The following is a 17,031-nucleotide window of genomic DNA, read 5'->3' on the forward strand; positions in this document are numbered from 1 at the left end:
TCCGATCCACGCGATAAACCTCGCCGAATTAGGACGACCAAGTTCGGTCAAAGAAGTTTACCTCATAAGACCGGGGACGACCATGTCTAGTCAAAGAGGTTTACTGCATAAGACCACTTCGGTTAAATGGGAAAGTCCGATCCACGCGATAAAACTCGCCGAATTAGGACAAGGGAAAGTTCGATCCCGGCGACAAAAATCGCCAAATTAGAACACAAACCAAGTCTGGTCAAAGATGTTTATTTCATCAGACCAAAGACGAGTCCGGTCAAAGATGTTTATTTCATCAGACCAAAGACGAGTCCGGTCAAAGATGTTTATTTCATCAGACCAAAGACGAGTCCGGTCAAAGATGTTTATTTCATCAGACCAAAGACGAGTCCGGTCAAAGATGTTTATTTCATCAGACCAAAGACGAGTCCGGTCAAAGAAGTTTACTTCATAAGACCAAGGACCAAGTCCGGTCAAAGAAGTTTACTTCATAAGACCGAGGACAAGTACGATGAAATTTTTTCGCTAAGCTGTAAATACAGTGTTAGAAGCGAAAACAAAATTTCATTTTTCAAATCTTGTTCGGCATACAACTCAGCTACCCTACAAAATGGCGTTACGCTATTACAAAGGACTATTCTACTGTCCAGGGTTGCTGAAGTTAAGCCACCTATCTGCAAAATCCTCTGGAAGCCGAGTTCGGTTGTTCCGAGCAGATGAAGAATAAGCAGGTTGACGAGATGCTATCCTCGACCCAATGCCTCTTCCCCGAGCCCGAGAAGTCCTAACACCTCGGCGATGAAGAGTCTCTGCAATAATCATCTGCTGATCCTGCTCGCTCATAGTCACAACTCCTCGGCGAATTTCAGTCTGTCCCTGTCTTGACGATACCGGTTGCTCCTGAGCCCGTTCTCGTCTTGACGTTTCCGGCTGTTCCGGAGTTCGTTGTTGACTGGAAGTAGGATTTTGAACAAGGGAACCAGAGGCTTGATCTGGAGTGCGAGCATCTGTTGGCACGACATGCCGAAGGAATCTTTCTATGGAGGGGCGCCGAGAAAGAACAATGTCGTACCGAGAAGCCCAGCGCCGTAATGATTTCACAACTTGTTGGCAAGCCGAGCTCTCCAGCGCATTGTTCCTCCGGAGTACATGATATTCCTCCCACAGTTCGTCAACTCGACTCTGAACATCTGATATGGTCAATCCCCCGCGCACACGGATGTAATCCTCGTACGCAGTCCTCTCAGCAACGGTCGTATTCAGCTCGGCCTCCAGATCCTTCTTATCGGACTCTAAGTCCTTATTATCGGCCTCCAGCTTCACTAAACGAGCCAGAAGCTCGTCATTCTTCGTCTGATCGGCTATAGCTCTTTGCTCAGCTTCGTCTAAAGCCGAAGAGTACAGCCGTTTCCAGTGAAGTATCTCCATCTCCTTGAGTACAAAGCAGCTATATTAGTTCGGCAGCTGTACCGAGCAGATAGTAAAATACAACAGGAATAAAGGCGAGTACGAAAAGCTATACGAAGACAAGTGTAGAGAATTTTTCATTCACAAGGAAAATTTTTACACTAGGAGGGCTTCAAGGCCATTTTACAAGGAAGAAACTAGACTAAGAGAAGGGAGACGAAATCATACTCCAACAGCTTCGTCTCCGGCTCCTTGGTCTGGTTCAGCTTCTTTCTCCTGAGCTACCTCAGCCTCGGCCTCGCCTCCTGCCGGCCTCGCCTCCGCCTCCTGATCGGCTTCCTTCTCCGGATGCCCGGCCCGCTCGACTTCGGCCTCCAGCTCCAGCGGCTCGGCCTCACCCTCTCCGTTGTAAGTCGAAGCGGGTGAAACGGGTCCCACGGAGGCAAAGATAGCCTCCAGGTTCTCGTCCCGATCAGCTCGACAACTCCGGACTCGGTCTGCAGAAAGCAGGACCGAGGATGAAGCGAGCTCCTCAAGGAGCGGCAGATTCTGAAGCCGAGCTGCTATCTCTCGGCTGTACAGAGGCAGCACGACGTCGGCCCCCTGCTCGCCCTTATCGGCAATTAGCCTTACCAGACTACCGACAAAGGCCGAGAACTGGCTGCTCAAAAAGAGTTTCTCCGTGTAAACACGGAGAGTCTCCCCCTGGGCAGCCACGGCGGCAGCATCCCTCCGTTTCGTCTGCTCTCGCTGGATGACGAGCTGGTTTTTGGCAAACTGAGCTTCATCCTGGGCCGAAATCCTAGCAGCTCTGGCTTTCTCAAAGTTAGCCTCAGCCTGTTCGGCCCGATGACAAGCAGCCGCCAACTTCCTCTGCATCTCAGCATAGTCATTGGACGCTTTGGAGAGTTCGACGGCGACGAGCTTGGAGAGCATATCGTTCCTCTGAAAATGGATAAAGAAAAAAGTCAACAAAGGGGCCACAAAAAATACAGGAAAAAAGCAAGGCCAGAAAATCAAGAAGAGAATTCACCTCGGCGAAGTCCGTGGGCCATAAAAACGGCTCACAGATATGTTCCGAAGGAGGCGCCAAGACCACGTCTTTCTCTGGCGCTCTCGGGGGCTTCTGGGCCTTCCCCCTCCCCTTTGCCGAAGTCGACTCCGGCTTCTTCGGATCCGAAGAGGTTTTTTGCCTTTTCGGAGTCCTCTCGGCATCAGACGCCGAGCTGGTGGTTTTCGGCCTCTCCGGCTCCTTGGACTCCGAAGATTTGCGGCTAGCCTTACTCAGCATGTACACTGCCAAAAAGCAAGAAAGCAAAGTCAGATTTTCTTCGTTAAAGCAGTAGAGCATAAAGATAAAGAGAAATCCTCACCCTCGGCCTCTTCGTCCGAAGACGAGATGTTGAACACGACGTCGCCCTTGACGAGCTCAGACTCCGTGTATTGTTTCCTAACTATGGGAATCTTGTTGAGCTCGCCATCGAGCGCGTCCAACGGTTCAGGCCGAGGGTGACGGATAACGGACTCCGGCCCTCTCCAGGGAAAACTAGGAGCCGCGGTCCTATCATAGTAGAAGAAGCGATTTTGCCACTTCGGCCACTTCGTTTTACAAAAGGCCCTAAAGGGCTGTAAAGGGATCAAGTAAAACCAAGACCCCTTCCTCTTAAATTGAAAAAATTTAAGGATCGCCTTCAAAGACAAATCCCTTCCTAACCTACGGAGTTCGGCAGCGAAGGCCGACAAGTGCCTCCAAGAGTTCGGAGTCACTTGGCCTAAAGGAAGCTGAAAAAAATCTAGTAAATCTATAAAGGCGGAAGGGAGGGGGAAACGAAGCCCGCATTCTAAGCAGGCCTCGTACACGGTGGCGTACCCCTCCGGCGGGGAGTCAGCCCTATGATCACCGTCAGGTACCACCGCCTTCCCCCCAGGAAAAAAGTATTTTTCGGGTAGGGATATCACAGTATCCTTACTCAAAATACTATGGAAATACTCTACGGTCTTCTCCCCGGACTCTTTCCGGCCAGAAGACCCCTTATCCCCTTTCCTACCGCTACCCGACTCCGAAGAAGAAGAAGACATTTTTCTTACTTTTTGAAGGTGAAGAAAGTCTGAAGAAGCTCGTGAAAGCGGAAGAAAATTTCTCGAGAAAGAGAGAGTATAGAAGACGCAACAGCAAAGGTGTTCAAATGAGGAAAAAGGAGCATATTTATCAGATTCGGGAAAGATTTCGAGATCGTTGCGCCGTTTCGAATCCCACCTTTTCAGGATTCAACGGCCGGATTTTACTGTCGCATTTAATGCAGGCACGCGCAAGGCACGTCCCCTGACGTCAGCCTCCCCCTTACCATTATCCAGAATGCCGAAGTGACTCACCTCGCCGAAGTGATTCACTCCGCTTTTCGGGGGGGGTAGTGATGGGGTACGAACTAAACCCTAATGGCAAGCCCAATAACAGTGACGGCCCATCAGCCCAGAGCCCAAGAAAGAGTATCTGTTCGGCACCAAAGAGTTCGGCACGACCAAAGAGTTCGGACTCAGCCTACAGCTCGGTAAAAGCCGACCAGTCAAGCTCTCCTCTCAGATCGGCAAGAGCTGATCGGTAAAGTCCAGCAGTTCGGTCTCAGCATTCGACCGAACTAGGAGTTAGTGGACTCATGAAAGGCCTCCACGACCTCCGCTATACCCACGATCTATTTAGTGGTACGAAGCAGTTATTGAGCAGTTATTGCTCACCCACGATCTTGTTAGTGGGGCTGCAAACCACGACCTTAGTTCAATGTATAAATAGAACTTAGATCAGATAGAAAATGGTTAAGCTCTCTAGAGATAAAAGCATATAGCAAGTCTGTGTTGTAAGCTGTAATCCCAGATCAAGCAATACAATCTTGCCCTCCCTTCTTCCCGTGGACGTAGATTTACTTCAGTAAATCGAACCACGTAAATTCACCGTGTCGTAATTTATTTTTACGAGCATTCATCATCATCAATAATTCGCGGATTCATCACTAATGCTTCAAGATTCAATTTTTAGACTTTATTCCCATTACGTTATTATCTCATAATCATGTACAAGTGGGGAAACATGTTTTTTTTGTTTTTATTGGTTAAAAGGTTACGAAGATATTAATCCTATTAATTGAAGATTATATTGATATCGTTATGATATATACTAAATGATATGATCATAATGTTATTGAATTGAATGTTTAAATTGATGGGTCCTCAATCTTTTTCTCTAATCTTAATGGGCCACCATTGTTTCATTTTTAATATTGAGGAATTTATTAGTATGATTTGCATGGTTGCTCAAAAACGAAATTTATTCCAATTTTTGTTGTTAAATAGTGCTCCAACCGTCCCATAATAAGAGTCATATTTTTCCATTTTAGTTTGTCTCGAAATAAGAGTCATATTTAATTTTTATCATAAATGGTAAGTAAGTCTCACATTTCATCAACTTATTCTACTCTCATTTTATTATAAAATAAAACTAATATATATGAGTAAGATTCATATTTCACTAATTTAGTCAACTTAATTTTTTTACATTTCTTAAAATTCGTACCATAATCAAATAACTCTGACGGAGGGAGTAATTGTATGTTCAACTTTCTTCCAATTTAATGTTCTAGAATTAGTAGAGAAATAAAGGAAAATAACTTTGAATTCCCATCCCCTTTTTACTTTTTCACTTTTATAATTATTAATCGTGTTTATTACCATTAAATAATTAACGCATAAATTATATTCGTCAATAGAAGTTGGTAGAGGACTTCACCTACAAACAGTGGCGGACGCAGAAATAAATTTTGGCAGGGGCTTCATAAAAAATTTTCATACTCCCTCCGTCCCCTAAAAATAGAAATTCTTTTGTTTTTTTGTCAGTCCCCTAAAAATAGAAACTTTCCATTTTAGGAAAAAAAATTTCTCTCATTAGGGATCCATTTTCCACTAACACATTTTATTTCTATTCATTTCTTATTTTACCAATTTTGCATTAAAATTCGAGCAGGTGAACAATAGGACATTTATTCATTTATGAATATAATTTTATATTAACAAAAAGAAAAATAAAATTGTTGTGTTTGTTTTGCTAAAGCAATAAGTATCTAATATTACATAAAAAATGCATAATTATCTCGTAAATTTTAAAATTTGAATATAAATATATGAACTTTTGATTTTTATAACTTTTCTCCTAGATCTAAAATCAAAACATAGGTGGCAAATTAAAGCTTATGTGGCAATAAAACTATACAAATATGTTTATATTAATTAAAAATATGAATTTGAATTTGTGAACTATGACAAAAGAAAAGGAAAAAACTGACCTGACCTAACCCATTAAAGTGGTAAAGAAGACAAGTTGTAATTCTCGTTTGAAATTTGTGGGAGAAAAATTCAATATTTTTTTGTTCTACCGTTTGGAATAAATTTAAATGGAGTGTGGCTGTATAAGGGAAATTTTTTTTAGTTTTCGGTAAATTACGTTGTTCAATAGAAAAATGTTTCTTGCAAATTTAGGAAACAATATTTAAAGTTTTATTATTATAAGTAAGATCATTAAAATGTAGTTACACTTGCAAGATCGTGCCACCGTTTAACTAGGGAATAGAGATTCACTTTTTCAATATTATTATCATATTGTATTCATTTAAGTTTAACAACTTTTATTTATTTCTATCTTCTTCTTCCCATTATATGCGGTTGCCATGGTTCCAAGACGTTTTCTCGGTGATTTTATTTTTTCAGCCCCTCCTTCCCATTAAATCTTCTTTCCATTAAACCCCAAAGATATTAGCTTGGGAAGGGCTTAAGATAATTTCTAAGAAAGTTGAAATTTTTTATAGTATAAATTTATTATAAAAAAAAAGTTTGGGAGGGGCTTAAGCCCCTCACCCCCTCCACTTGTGTCCGCCACTGCCTACAAAGATTAGGGAAAGGAAAAAATTGTACTACGTACTCCATATATTTGCTAAACAAAATAAGTAAAGTCAAATTATATAATTTCGTAAAACAGTTATATATGGTGGCATAGTCAATAATCTCAACATTATTTTAAGTTGTGCATAGTATTAGTCAATAAACTCAACATTATTTTAAGTTGTGCATAGTATTAACTAGTTGTAACTTTTATTTTTATACTACTACTATTACGAAATATGAATATTGTTTTATCGAATTAAAGTTTGATTCCATACCTATTCATTGAGGAGCGTGCCAACGAAATAGAACAAATTCATGGAATATGATCAAATGTAAACTCATATATTGTACAAATTCCAAACTATGATTTAGACTATTATAAAAAATATCAACAGAGCAACATAAAATGTCAACACAATGTCAACGGTTGATGCTGTGTTGAAATTGTGTTGACATTATATTGATATTGTGTTGACATCAACGTCTTGAAATTTTACACTGTATTAACATTGTGTTAACGTTGTGTTGATACTGTGTTGAAAAGTTTGAAGTTTATAGATTAAGTTTGCATTTTATCACTACCATTTATCTATAATTATCTAACTTTTATTGTGTCATTGAATAAGCATCACAATTCGACGTTTTACAGACATAGTTTGCGACCATTAAATTTATGATGCGTTTTTATTTTTAAGAAGTGTTTGACGACAATATATATGCGTGTAGTACAACATGATCATTAAAGAAAAATGAATGCTTGTAATTATATAAAGGAGTAAGAAATAACCAAAAAAATTATTGGGGGACTTGTCATAGTTAATAAAATGAATAATCAATAATGTCTGGTCATGATATAGAAAGTGACGTGGAATTAATAAATAAATAATGAGATTATTTATTTCCCACCTCATTTCAACCGACCAAACAGGAAATAACGGTGTGGATGGCCGCTCTGCTGCTTCCAGCCGCCACAGGCCACCTCTTTCTTGTTCATATTTTAGAGCATCCATAGTGATGAGCAGGACGGCGTCCGTCCATCCGTACCAGCGATACGGCACCGCTGTCCGCCGCTGCGCTCTTGCCGCTGGCGCGGCGCTGCTCGATGCATCGAGCATGTCCGTGCCAGCGACAGCATACACGACAGCCTCCCATTGGCGAACGGCATAGCCGTTGCCAATTAAATTATTTTTTAAAAAAATCGGATTTTAATTAAAAAATTCGATAAAAAATGAAAAAAAAAATATTTTTCCACTTCCCAGAAAATTATATCCATTTTCTACCAACTTTTAATTTATTTTTCAATTTTTCCCCAAAAAATACACATTTTCATCTATAAATACCCCCACTTCCACACCCAAAAATTCACACCACACTACAAAATTATCATCTAAATTCTCTCATTCCATTCTCAATTCTCAATCTTTCTTTCACTCTTACTCTTACAACAAAACAATGTCCGGCCACGGCGATCACCCATCCGGCTCCCACGGTTGGAACCCCGATTGGTTCGGTTCACAACCATTTCCTAGTCCGGAAACGAAATATTCAGCCCCTCCTCAAACCCAAGGTTCGCAAGTTTCGGGTGGCTACCGGCCTTACCCGGTCGACGACCAAGATGCCCCCGAAGGGCAATACGGGTGGACACCAAAGCCATCCGTGCCTAGAGCGGGAGGGAGCGGCCCCTCTTAAACTCCTCCTCTTCCTACTCGTGGTGTCCGCACCCTGTACACTCCGGGGGAGATGGAACAATTGTTCAAAGCGTTCTTGTCAATCTCCGAAGGTCTGGAGGTTGGCACGAACCAATCCGATGACCATTATTGGTGGCGCATTTGTCGCCGGTACAATCAAAACTGGCCGGTTGGAACAATTGAGCGCAGCGAGAGTATGGTGCGCAATGCCATATACAGAGCCAACGAAGAAATCCAAAAGTTCCAGGGGTATTACCTCCAGGAAGAGCGGTCGGCGGGGAGCGGCCGGAGTGAGCTTGACATCATCAGTTCCGCCTTGGCGACCTACCAATCCATGAACTACAAGCCGTTCAAGTACCTCAACATTTGGCAGGAGACGCGGTTGATGCGAATCAAATTGTACATTTTCATTCCCATAACTTTACATGATTTATATAGTTTGATGCTTGCAAAAGTATGTTTTATGGTGTAGGAAGAGGAATGAAGCTCGGATGGTGAAAAAGTTGTGCAAAATTGCGTCAGGAAGCTCACAGAATTAGGCACCCGGCCGGGTGATTTTGTGGAGCTAAAATTCCACCCGGCCGGGTGATATCGGCAGAGCATGCGGAGTCCAGATTTACCGCCCGGTCGGGCGTTTCCCGCGATGCACCCAGTAGCAGTTCGCCCGGTCGGGCGAATTTCCTTTTTAATTTCGCCCGGTCGGGCGTTTCGGAGCTTCAACCGCTAATTGGCAGTTTACTCGGCAGTTGAAGAATAAAAAGAAGGAAAAGAATCAGACGAAGGGGGATGATTCAGAGAGATACGGAAATTGGAGAAGGAAGAAAGAAAAGAGAGGAGGAAGCCACTATCCAAATCTCCCTTTGGGAGATCATCCATCATCCTAGAGTTGGATAACACCATGGAGTTCACGGTTCACGGTTCTTTTGGTGTAATTCATTTTAGTATGTTTGGATAGATCTCATTTGTTGCTCCGAACATGTTGTAGGGTGAATTGTTGGATACTTTGATGATTTTTATGGTTTAATTTATGTGTGATTCTTGTTTATGAATTGTTTAATCATTCTACTAATCTTGAGACGTCTAGATAGGTAGAATTTTGTAGCCATTATTCTAATGCCTCTTTAGCTTAGATTTTGGCCAATACTCATATGCAAGGAACTCGAGATTTGATACTTGTTCAGAGAGATAGTCTCGAGTGGATCGATAGTTTTTATCTGTAAATTTGGTTTGGTGTTTGCTGCGCTTCCGCGTGGGCATTAAGTTAATATGATTTAATTATCGTGTTTGACAATTGAATAAACTAATCTAAAGCTTGCTACGCGACCTAGTAGTGATCATAGGTTAGTGAGTAGAACTTGGGAGACGTGTTCAGCTTATCCTAGGTATACAATTCCCTTGAAGTGTTCAACGGATAGGGAGCGTAAAACAAACTTAATCCTCTTAAGCATAGTCTTGATCGTAGTAATCCATCGAAGTATCCCAATTCGTATGCCCGAGACATATAGGAGCAATGCTTTCTTCTTATCCTATTTTCTAATTTTTGTATTTTTTTTTATCTTTGTTTGTTTTATGATCTCTTTATTTTATCTTTATCAAATTAAATAACCTACGCCTCTCTGTGGTTCGACACTCTTTTACTACAACTACATCTGTACTCTTGCAGAAAGGTTGTAATTTTAGAGCTCATTTATTAAGCTTGTGTGTTATTAGTCCATTGATATAAAAGCTCGAAAATTACACATCAGCGGTCGCATCCGAAGTATAGGGGAGGCGTAACATCCTCCTCTAGCTCCTCCTCCAAACGGTTGAGGTCGGTATCCCTATCCGACGCCGGCTCCGAAGATGTGGCTAGCCAATTTACCGAAGCTAACTTGGGTAGCCCCGACGCTGGCCCGAGCGATTTTCAACGCCGGCCGCAAGGAAGGAAGAAGGCGGCGGCCAACCGCCGTCGCGCCGCGACTCCATCCGCCCCCGCTCCCTATGTGCCACCTCAACCCCCCACCAACTCGTTGTGGGGGATTTTGGCCCAACTCAATTTGGCTGATAGGTCAAATATGACCCCCGAACAACTTCGATCGCACATGGCGATGATACGGGGTTTCCAAATAACATTGGGGGTAGAGGCGGATGAATAGTCTTCCACGGGGGTAATTTTTATTTTTTAGGTGTTTAATTATGTAATTTTTATTTTTTAGGATTTTAATTATGTAATTTTTAATTTTTAGTATTTAATTATGTAATTTTTAAATTTTTTTGTAATTTGTAATATTATTCTGGGTATTTTTAATGCATTTTAATTTTGTGGAAATGTTTTTATTTAAATTGAATAATATAATAGTGGGACCCTTGAGCTTGTCCTTGCGTAAAAGCACGAATGTGAGTGTTGTGCTCTTGCCTAAGAGCAGATAGTAAAAGTGGAATCAGGTCCACATCCATGCTCGTTGGCAAGAGCACGGATGTGGATGCTCTCAAGTAGTTTTTATAGAATACCAAAGAAAATTGTAAACAAAGTTAAATGCCGATATAATGAAACATTCAACCTTAGTAATAAATTTTTTTAACTAAACACTAAAACCTTTATAAATCATAATCAAATAGTACTCCTATAACTAATTCTGATGAATAAATACAAAATTAATCCAGAATAATAATAATAATAATAATAATAATAATAATAATGATAATGATAATGATAATAATAATAATACACATGCAAATCATAAGATATATTCCAAATAAAAAGTTTTAAAAAATATAAGCTTATAAACACACATAAAATTATGCCGTATAAAAACAAATCTATTTTCTCCATCGTTATTAATACTACTAGTATAAACTTTAATTTACCCGCCATTTTTGAGAAATGAAGAAGTTTCCTTTTTCCCGCATTCAACCCTCCGCCGCCAACTCCTCCACAAGATTCAACAGCCTCGCCGCGATTTCCCCGGCGCCAGGCCGCGCCGCCGCGTCCTCTTCCACACAACGCCTCGCGAGCCTCGCCATCTCCACCGCCGCATCAATCGAGAACCTTTCCCCCATCTTACAATCCACCCACCCCCTCAATTCCTCTTCCGATGCCAAAACCCTCTCTATCTCATCGGAAATACTCCCTCCGCCGCCGACACTCGCAGGAGCCCGCCCCGACACGACCTCCAGCACCACCACACCGAACGCGAACACATCGCCGCTTGGTGAAACAATCCTCTCTCTCTCATACTCCGGCGCCGCCACCAAACATCCTTTTCCCTCTCCCCTGTTTTCCACAGAGAGAGAAATCCCCAAACATCCGATTTTCGCGCCAAATTCGCCGTCGAGGAATATATTCCCCACGCTCAATCCTATGTGGAAGAGATTAACCGCGTCGTGAAGAAACCGCATCGCATTCGCTACATCCAGACATATCTTCAACCTCCGGTTCCAATCCAAAAACCGATCGCACGACGCGATGAATTGATTTTTCATCGCCAATCCTCCATGGATCCAATCCCTCACCGATCCGTTGCTTGCGTATTCGAGAATCAGGAACGAATTCGATCCATTATCCTCCGCGGTGCCATAAACCCTGATTAAATTAGGGTGATCGATCGCCCTCTGATTCGCGATCCTCGAAACCACATGCCTCGGGAGGCGGCGGATCGCGACGTCTCCACCGTCGAGGCGGCCGCGGTGGACGGCGCCGGAGATGAGGTTGCTCGAGCTGAAATGCTGCGTGGCCTTCTGCAGCTGCTCGAAGCTGTAGGTTCGGAGGAGATTTCTGTTTGCTTCGTAGCTTGGTTCGTCGAAGCTGTGGCGAGATCCGTCGAAGGAGACTTTGTTGTCTGTCGCGGTGCGGAAGCTCAAGCTCAGCCTCTGCAGCTCGGAATCCGCCTCGTGCTTGATCGAATCCTCTCTCCTCAGCTTCTTCATGTTGTTGATGAGAAAGAAAACTGTTGCTGCAATGGCGGTTATGAGGAGAATCCCGGCCGCGGCAACGGCCACGTAATCTGCCGTCATCCACATTTTGGGGGGATGGGCAAATCCAAACCCGGTCCCGATCAATATTTTTCTGCGTCCGGCCCTATATGTACACTAATGGGCGAGTCTATACTCGACCGATATTTCCGTCCCTATATATATAGACACCAATGACCGAGTTGAACTTGAGTGATAGTTTTTCTGCGCCGTCACGATATGGACACTAATGGGTGAGTTCGAAATCGATTGAATTTTTTTCTGTGTCCGTCTCTGTCTCGACAATCGTCTGAGGTGACATTTAACTCAAGATGGGCTAGTTAGAGCAATGAAAAAAAAATTCTTGATTTCGAGATTGGCGATTGAATTGGATCTATAACCTGGATTTAGAAGGGAGTTGGGAGACAGAAATCTTGGATTTAGCTCTAACAATATTTCTATATGCATTGATAAATGTGAGAATGATTATTCATTTAGGTTTAAGAAATGATGGGGGGAGGGGGTTGCTCTTAGTAAATCTTTGATATATGAAATTGATTGGTTGTTATAACTTATGTGATTCTTACATGGGGTGTAGTTAGGGATGTCAATCGGGCCAGCCCACCGGGTTTCGGGCCAACCCTATTCGGGTTGCGGGTCAATCGGGTGCGGGCTAATCGGGTTGTTATTTTTTCGGGTTATAAAAGTTCAGCCCTAACCCTAAAAGCTCGGGTTTCGGGCTAGCCCATCGGGTTAATCGGGTTGCTACCGATAAAATTAACATGCGATCAATCCAATAAATAATGGTGAAAATTAGTTATATTTATAAAATATAAAATATTTCATTATGATAAATTTGAGATATATGCGTAAACTCAAATATTAACATGATCAAATACTAATATTTGAGATTTATGCAACATAAAACATAAACATCAAGAAATTTTAAAGCATGTTTAGAAATTTAAATATATTTTTTTAGTGAATTTGAAGTTTCTAATTCATTTATCTATTATTATATTAATAAAAACTTAATATATAATTTATATATTTAATATATAAAATGGAAAGTTATTTTTTCAGTAATCTATATTATAAAATAATCAATGAAGTGTCGAATTAGAGTCAAACAAATAGAACAATATAAATTTTATCGGGTTTCCGGGCCAGCCCATTGGGTTTTCGGGTCTGGCCCTAACGGGTTGCGGGTTAATCGGATGCGGGCTAATCGGGCTGTAATTTTATCGGGCTGGAAATTTTCAGCCCTAACCCTATAAATTTGGCGGGCTATTCGGGTCAGCCCACGGGTTGCGGGCTAAATTGACATCCCTAGGTGTAGTAATTAATAATCAAGCACACATATAGAGATATCTCAACAGATCTATCCAGGGACGGATGTACATGCATCCTACTAGGGGCAAATGCCTCACCTCAAAAAATTTCATTTGTGCTATTTTGATCATTATTTTTAAATTTTTTTTGAAATACCTTTATAAATGCCCCTTCTAAAATCCTTAAAATGTCTTTGTTTGGAATTTTGCCCCACCTATATAGAATTTCTGGCCCGTCCCTGGATCTATCAATACTTGTCGAAAATATGGTGATTTTATAATGTTAGAATCAAGAATTATACACCATAATATATTAGCTCATGATCTGTTACGTTTTGAACATGATCCAATGGACGAGGGTGATGTATGGGGCCAATTTCACATAGATGTCGGTTTAGCCGAAACCCCACTTGTCGGTTTAGCTAAAAAATTATAACCTGACAAAATTTAAGTCCAATTAGCCACAATCGAAAAGCTAGACCTGATCATTAGAATGTGATCTGATTTCACAGAGATGTTTGGTAAAGATGCCAATACACTCTGAAACCCAATTCCTAACTTGAATTGTTTGCTAAATTTAGAAAGTTAATGTAAAAAAAAATCAGTTAGCCCACGAGTGAGTAGAGCCCTTAACTTTATAACACTGATATAAATATGTGAACATGGTAATAAACTTGACATAGAGGTATATTAATTATTAAATAACTATAATCCCAAAATAGACAGTAATAATACAGTTCAAAACAATCGATTATAGGTCGCCATCCTCGTCCCCCGGAGTAGCTAACTACTTTTCTGGGCATTCTCTACACTCTTGTACAGTAGTGATATAACATGAGCAGGATCTGGAGCTCCAAATACTGAGCTACCTGCAACAATGCAGTTTGCTCCTGCTGAAGCAGCCAGATCGATTGTCGAAGGTCCTAAACCGCCATCGACCTACGGAGAATCAAATTTTCATCATTGATCAAGTGGTTAGATTTATAACGCAGACGACTCAATCATACTGCATGCCATCTGACAATAAATGCTTCTGAGTTATAAACTATGAATGGGCATAACTCATGCTGATATTCATTTCTTTCTGAGAGTATAGCTATGAATTCTCTAGCTTTAGTTCTAAGGTAAATGTTGGCAAGCCTAGTAAGAAAATATAATTCAATTTAAAATACAAATATTTTTGTACCAAGTAGTGGATTTGAAAATAAAAGCTCTGAATGTAAATCCACACCCTCAATTCCAGGGTTGTAAATCAAACAAAACTACATATAATTATATAATGTATATAATATATATTTATACAATTATACAGCTTGAATTCTTAGGTAAATGCTGGCAAGCCTAGTAATCACTGGCTGTCAAAACTATGGTAATATTTCATTGAAATAAAATAATATTATGATGAATACTAACATAATTTAGGGACAGGCAGTCACCTCTATGTCGAGTGATGGATACTTCTTCCGCAGAACACGAACCTGAAATTTGATAGTTATTGTGTTATGTGCCACAAAAAAATGGTCCGCAGGAAATAAAACGTTGGAGTGGGGAATGATGGTTCACTTACCTTATCCATCATTTCTGGCATAAACTTTTGCCCACCAAATCCAGGTTCTACTGTCATAATGAGAACCATCTCCACAGGATTTTCACACTCAAGCTGTCAAAGTGGAAAGCCAAGTTAAAGACGAAATCTTACTCATGAACTCATTTATATGGAGTACCACCTAAGTAACTATATTCAGAATCACATACCAGTGGGAAGACCTCTTCAACTGGGGTTCCAGGCTTCAAGGAAATGCCAGGCTTCATACCCTTTGCCTTGATCTTCTGCACAAGTTCTTGCCAATTATCTGCAGGACTTGACATGTTTAATTAATCAATCATCACTATCAGCAGAATCCGATTATAATTCTAGACATAGAGTATCCAGAATAAGAGGAACAGAGAAAGTTCAGAGAGCAAAAATCCACCTTTAGAGACTTCTACATGAAACGTAAAACCAGAAGCACCTGCTTTTCCAAACGGCTCAACATAATCTATAGGATTTGTTACCATCAGGTGGCAATCTAAATACGCTCTGTAAAGTAAGAATTTCCAATATGATCGTCAAAGGGAAAACATCAGATATTCAGAATGTGAGAGTTGATATTTGAGGAAGAGATGAAGTCATTACTTTGTGTGCTTTCTCAGGCTCTCTATCACTGGAGCCCCAATTGTGAGGTTTGGCACGAAATGACTGTAAAACACAACACCGGTATCAGTTCAAATAATCAAATAGTTAAATTCTGATTGAGGTCAAAGATTCAGTAACATCTTGATTATTTTGCAGGCTTGGTATATGATCATCAGCAGCAGAATGTGAGATAGATGACTCTTTAAACGAGTAACAAGTAAGAACCTACCCATCCTGCAATAAACCAGAAATCAGTTATAGCGCATGCCAAATTCACAGCGAACGTTCATTGCTACAACTAAGTTAGCTGCAGAAACTAGCATAAGATTCGCAAAAATATGCAACACAGCAAGATCAACATCATCAGTCTCTCACATTTTAATGCCATAAATCGATGATGTGTACTGATTTATTGCACCTTTCCATGTGTAAATAATGCCACGATCTATGAACAATCATCAGTCAATCATTTCAGAATTTTGATCCAAATGTTGGACCGGTTAGAGAATTATCAAATAGGTATTTCAAACTCTAACTTAAGGATGAGGTGGTCATTTAACAGTATATTCTTCATCAAAACAATTTGAAGAGATGTAAACCTCGACCCTGTTGAAATTAATCGAATTGAATACTAACTCGAACTGTTCGAACTCAATTTCAGTTCAGTTCAATAACAATAAGCTAACTACTATTAAGCTACAAAATGCAAACGATTCTAGCTCAATTTCTCTTGGCTCTATTCAAAGTGATTTCTGGAATAACTCGTGCTTTAAACCTCAAATTTCAGTTCAATTCAATAACAATAAGCTAGATAGGGAGTATTAAGTTACAGAACGCAAATTATTCTAGCTCAGTATCTCGAATAAATCGTGCTTTAAACCTCAAATTTCAGTTCAATTCAATAACAATAAGCTAAATATTAAGTTACAAAATGCAAATGATTCTAGCTCGATTGCACTTCGTTCTATTCAAAGTGATTTCTCGAATAACTCGTGCTTTAAACCTCAACTTCAGTGGAATACCAAAAATCAACCGGATCAATACACACAAATCGAGATATAGAAAATGAAAATACCATAATATCCATATGCAGCCAATCCGCGCCGCATCGGATCATCCGTTCCGCCTCCGACGCTAGATTTGCGAAGTCCGACGATAGCATAGACGGCGCGATTTTTGGCTGCACCATTTCGTTGATTTTCTTCAGCTTCTACCAACTTCGCCGCAGCTACCAAACTAGAAAGAGATTTAGAGAGGACAGTTAATGAAGATTGCAATTACAAATGGATTTAAACTTTTTCAGCCGATATTACGAAATTGATCTGATTGGGCCGAATGTATTTTGGTATGATTGGGCCATTGATGTAAGTTTAAGACCCAAATATAATCAATTTTTTGGGCTAATATAATGATTTATTTATCAATGTCATCTTTTGATATACTAGTAGTTAAATTTGAATCGATCTGAAAATTCGAATTTTCATGAAGAATAATTCTGAACTGAACCAAATTGTTTGAAAGCCCGAATCCAAAATTATAAACTTGTCCAAATCTAGTTAGTAAGTGATTTTACCCAAATTAA

At 40.5% G+C, this 17,031-nt stretch overlaps 2 protein-coding genes across 2 annotated transcripts; both read right to left on the reverse strand.

Moving 5' to 3' along the window:
- Positions 1–10,901: 10,901 nt before the first annotated feature.
- LOC121780273 (protein LYK2-like) lies at positions 10,902–12,005 on the reverse strand. The gene has a single exon (XM_042177816.1). It carries the CDS (start codon positions 12,003–12,005, stop codon positions 10,902–10,904), a length of 1,104 nt encoding a protein of 367 aa, XP_042033750.1.
- Positions 12,006–13,890: 1,885 nt separating this feature from the next.
- LOC121767564 (ribulose-phosphate 3-epimerase, cytoplasmic isoform) lies at positions 13,891–16,713 on the reverse strand. The gene is made up of 8 exons (XM_042163867.1): positions 16,525–16,713; positions 15,679–15,683; positions 15,450–15,512; positions 15,247–15,353; positions 15,029–15,126; positions 14,841–14,933; positions 14,710–14,751; positions 13,891–14,212 (listed from the first exon to the last, which is right to left on the reverse strand). Exons 1-8 carry the CDS (start codon positions 16,636–16,638, stop codon positions 14,057–14,059), a joined length of 678 nt encoding a protein of 225 aa, XP_042019801.1. The 5' UTR covers positions 16,639–16,713; the 3' UTR covers positions 13,891–14,056.
- Between the last annotated feature and the right edge of the window lie 318 nt (positions 16,714–17,031).

The sequence above is a fragment of the Salvia splendens genome, chromosome 2 (genome assembly GCF_004379255.2).
Source record: "Salvia splendens isolate huo1 chromosome 2, SspV2, whole genome shotgun sequence".
Lineage (NCBI taxonomy): Eukaryota > Viridiplantae > Streptophyta > Magnoliopsida > Lamiales > Lamiaceae > Salvia > Salvia splendens.

Bases quoted from the DNA above. Each gene is read 5' to 3' on its own strand.
- LOC121780273 (XM_042177816.1), bottom strand. From the start codon at position 12,005: ATGACGGCAGATTACGTGGCCGTTGCCGCGGCCGGGATTCTCCTCATA.
- LOC121767564 (XM_042163867.1), bottom strand. From the start codon at position 16,638: ATGGTGCAGCCAAAAATCGCGCCGTCTATGCTATCGTCGGACTTCGCA. The intron at 15,354-15,449 runs GTAATGACTTCA...CTTACTTTACAG, and splicing joins AGCCTGAGAAAGCACACAAA to AGCGTATTTAGATTGCCACC. The intron at 14,213-14,709 runs GTGACTGCCTGT...GATTCTCCGTAG, and splicing joins ATCCATCACTCGACATAGAG to GTCGATGGCGGTTTAGGACC.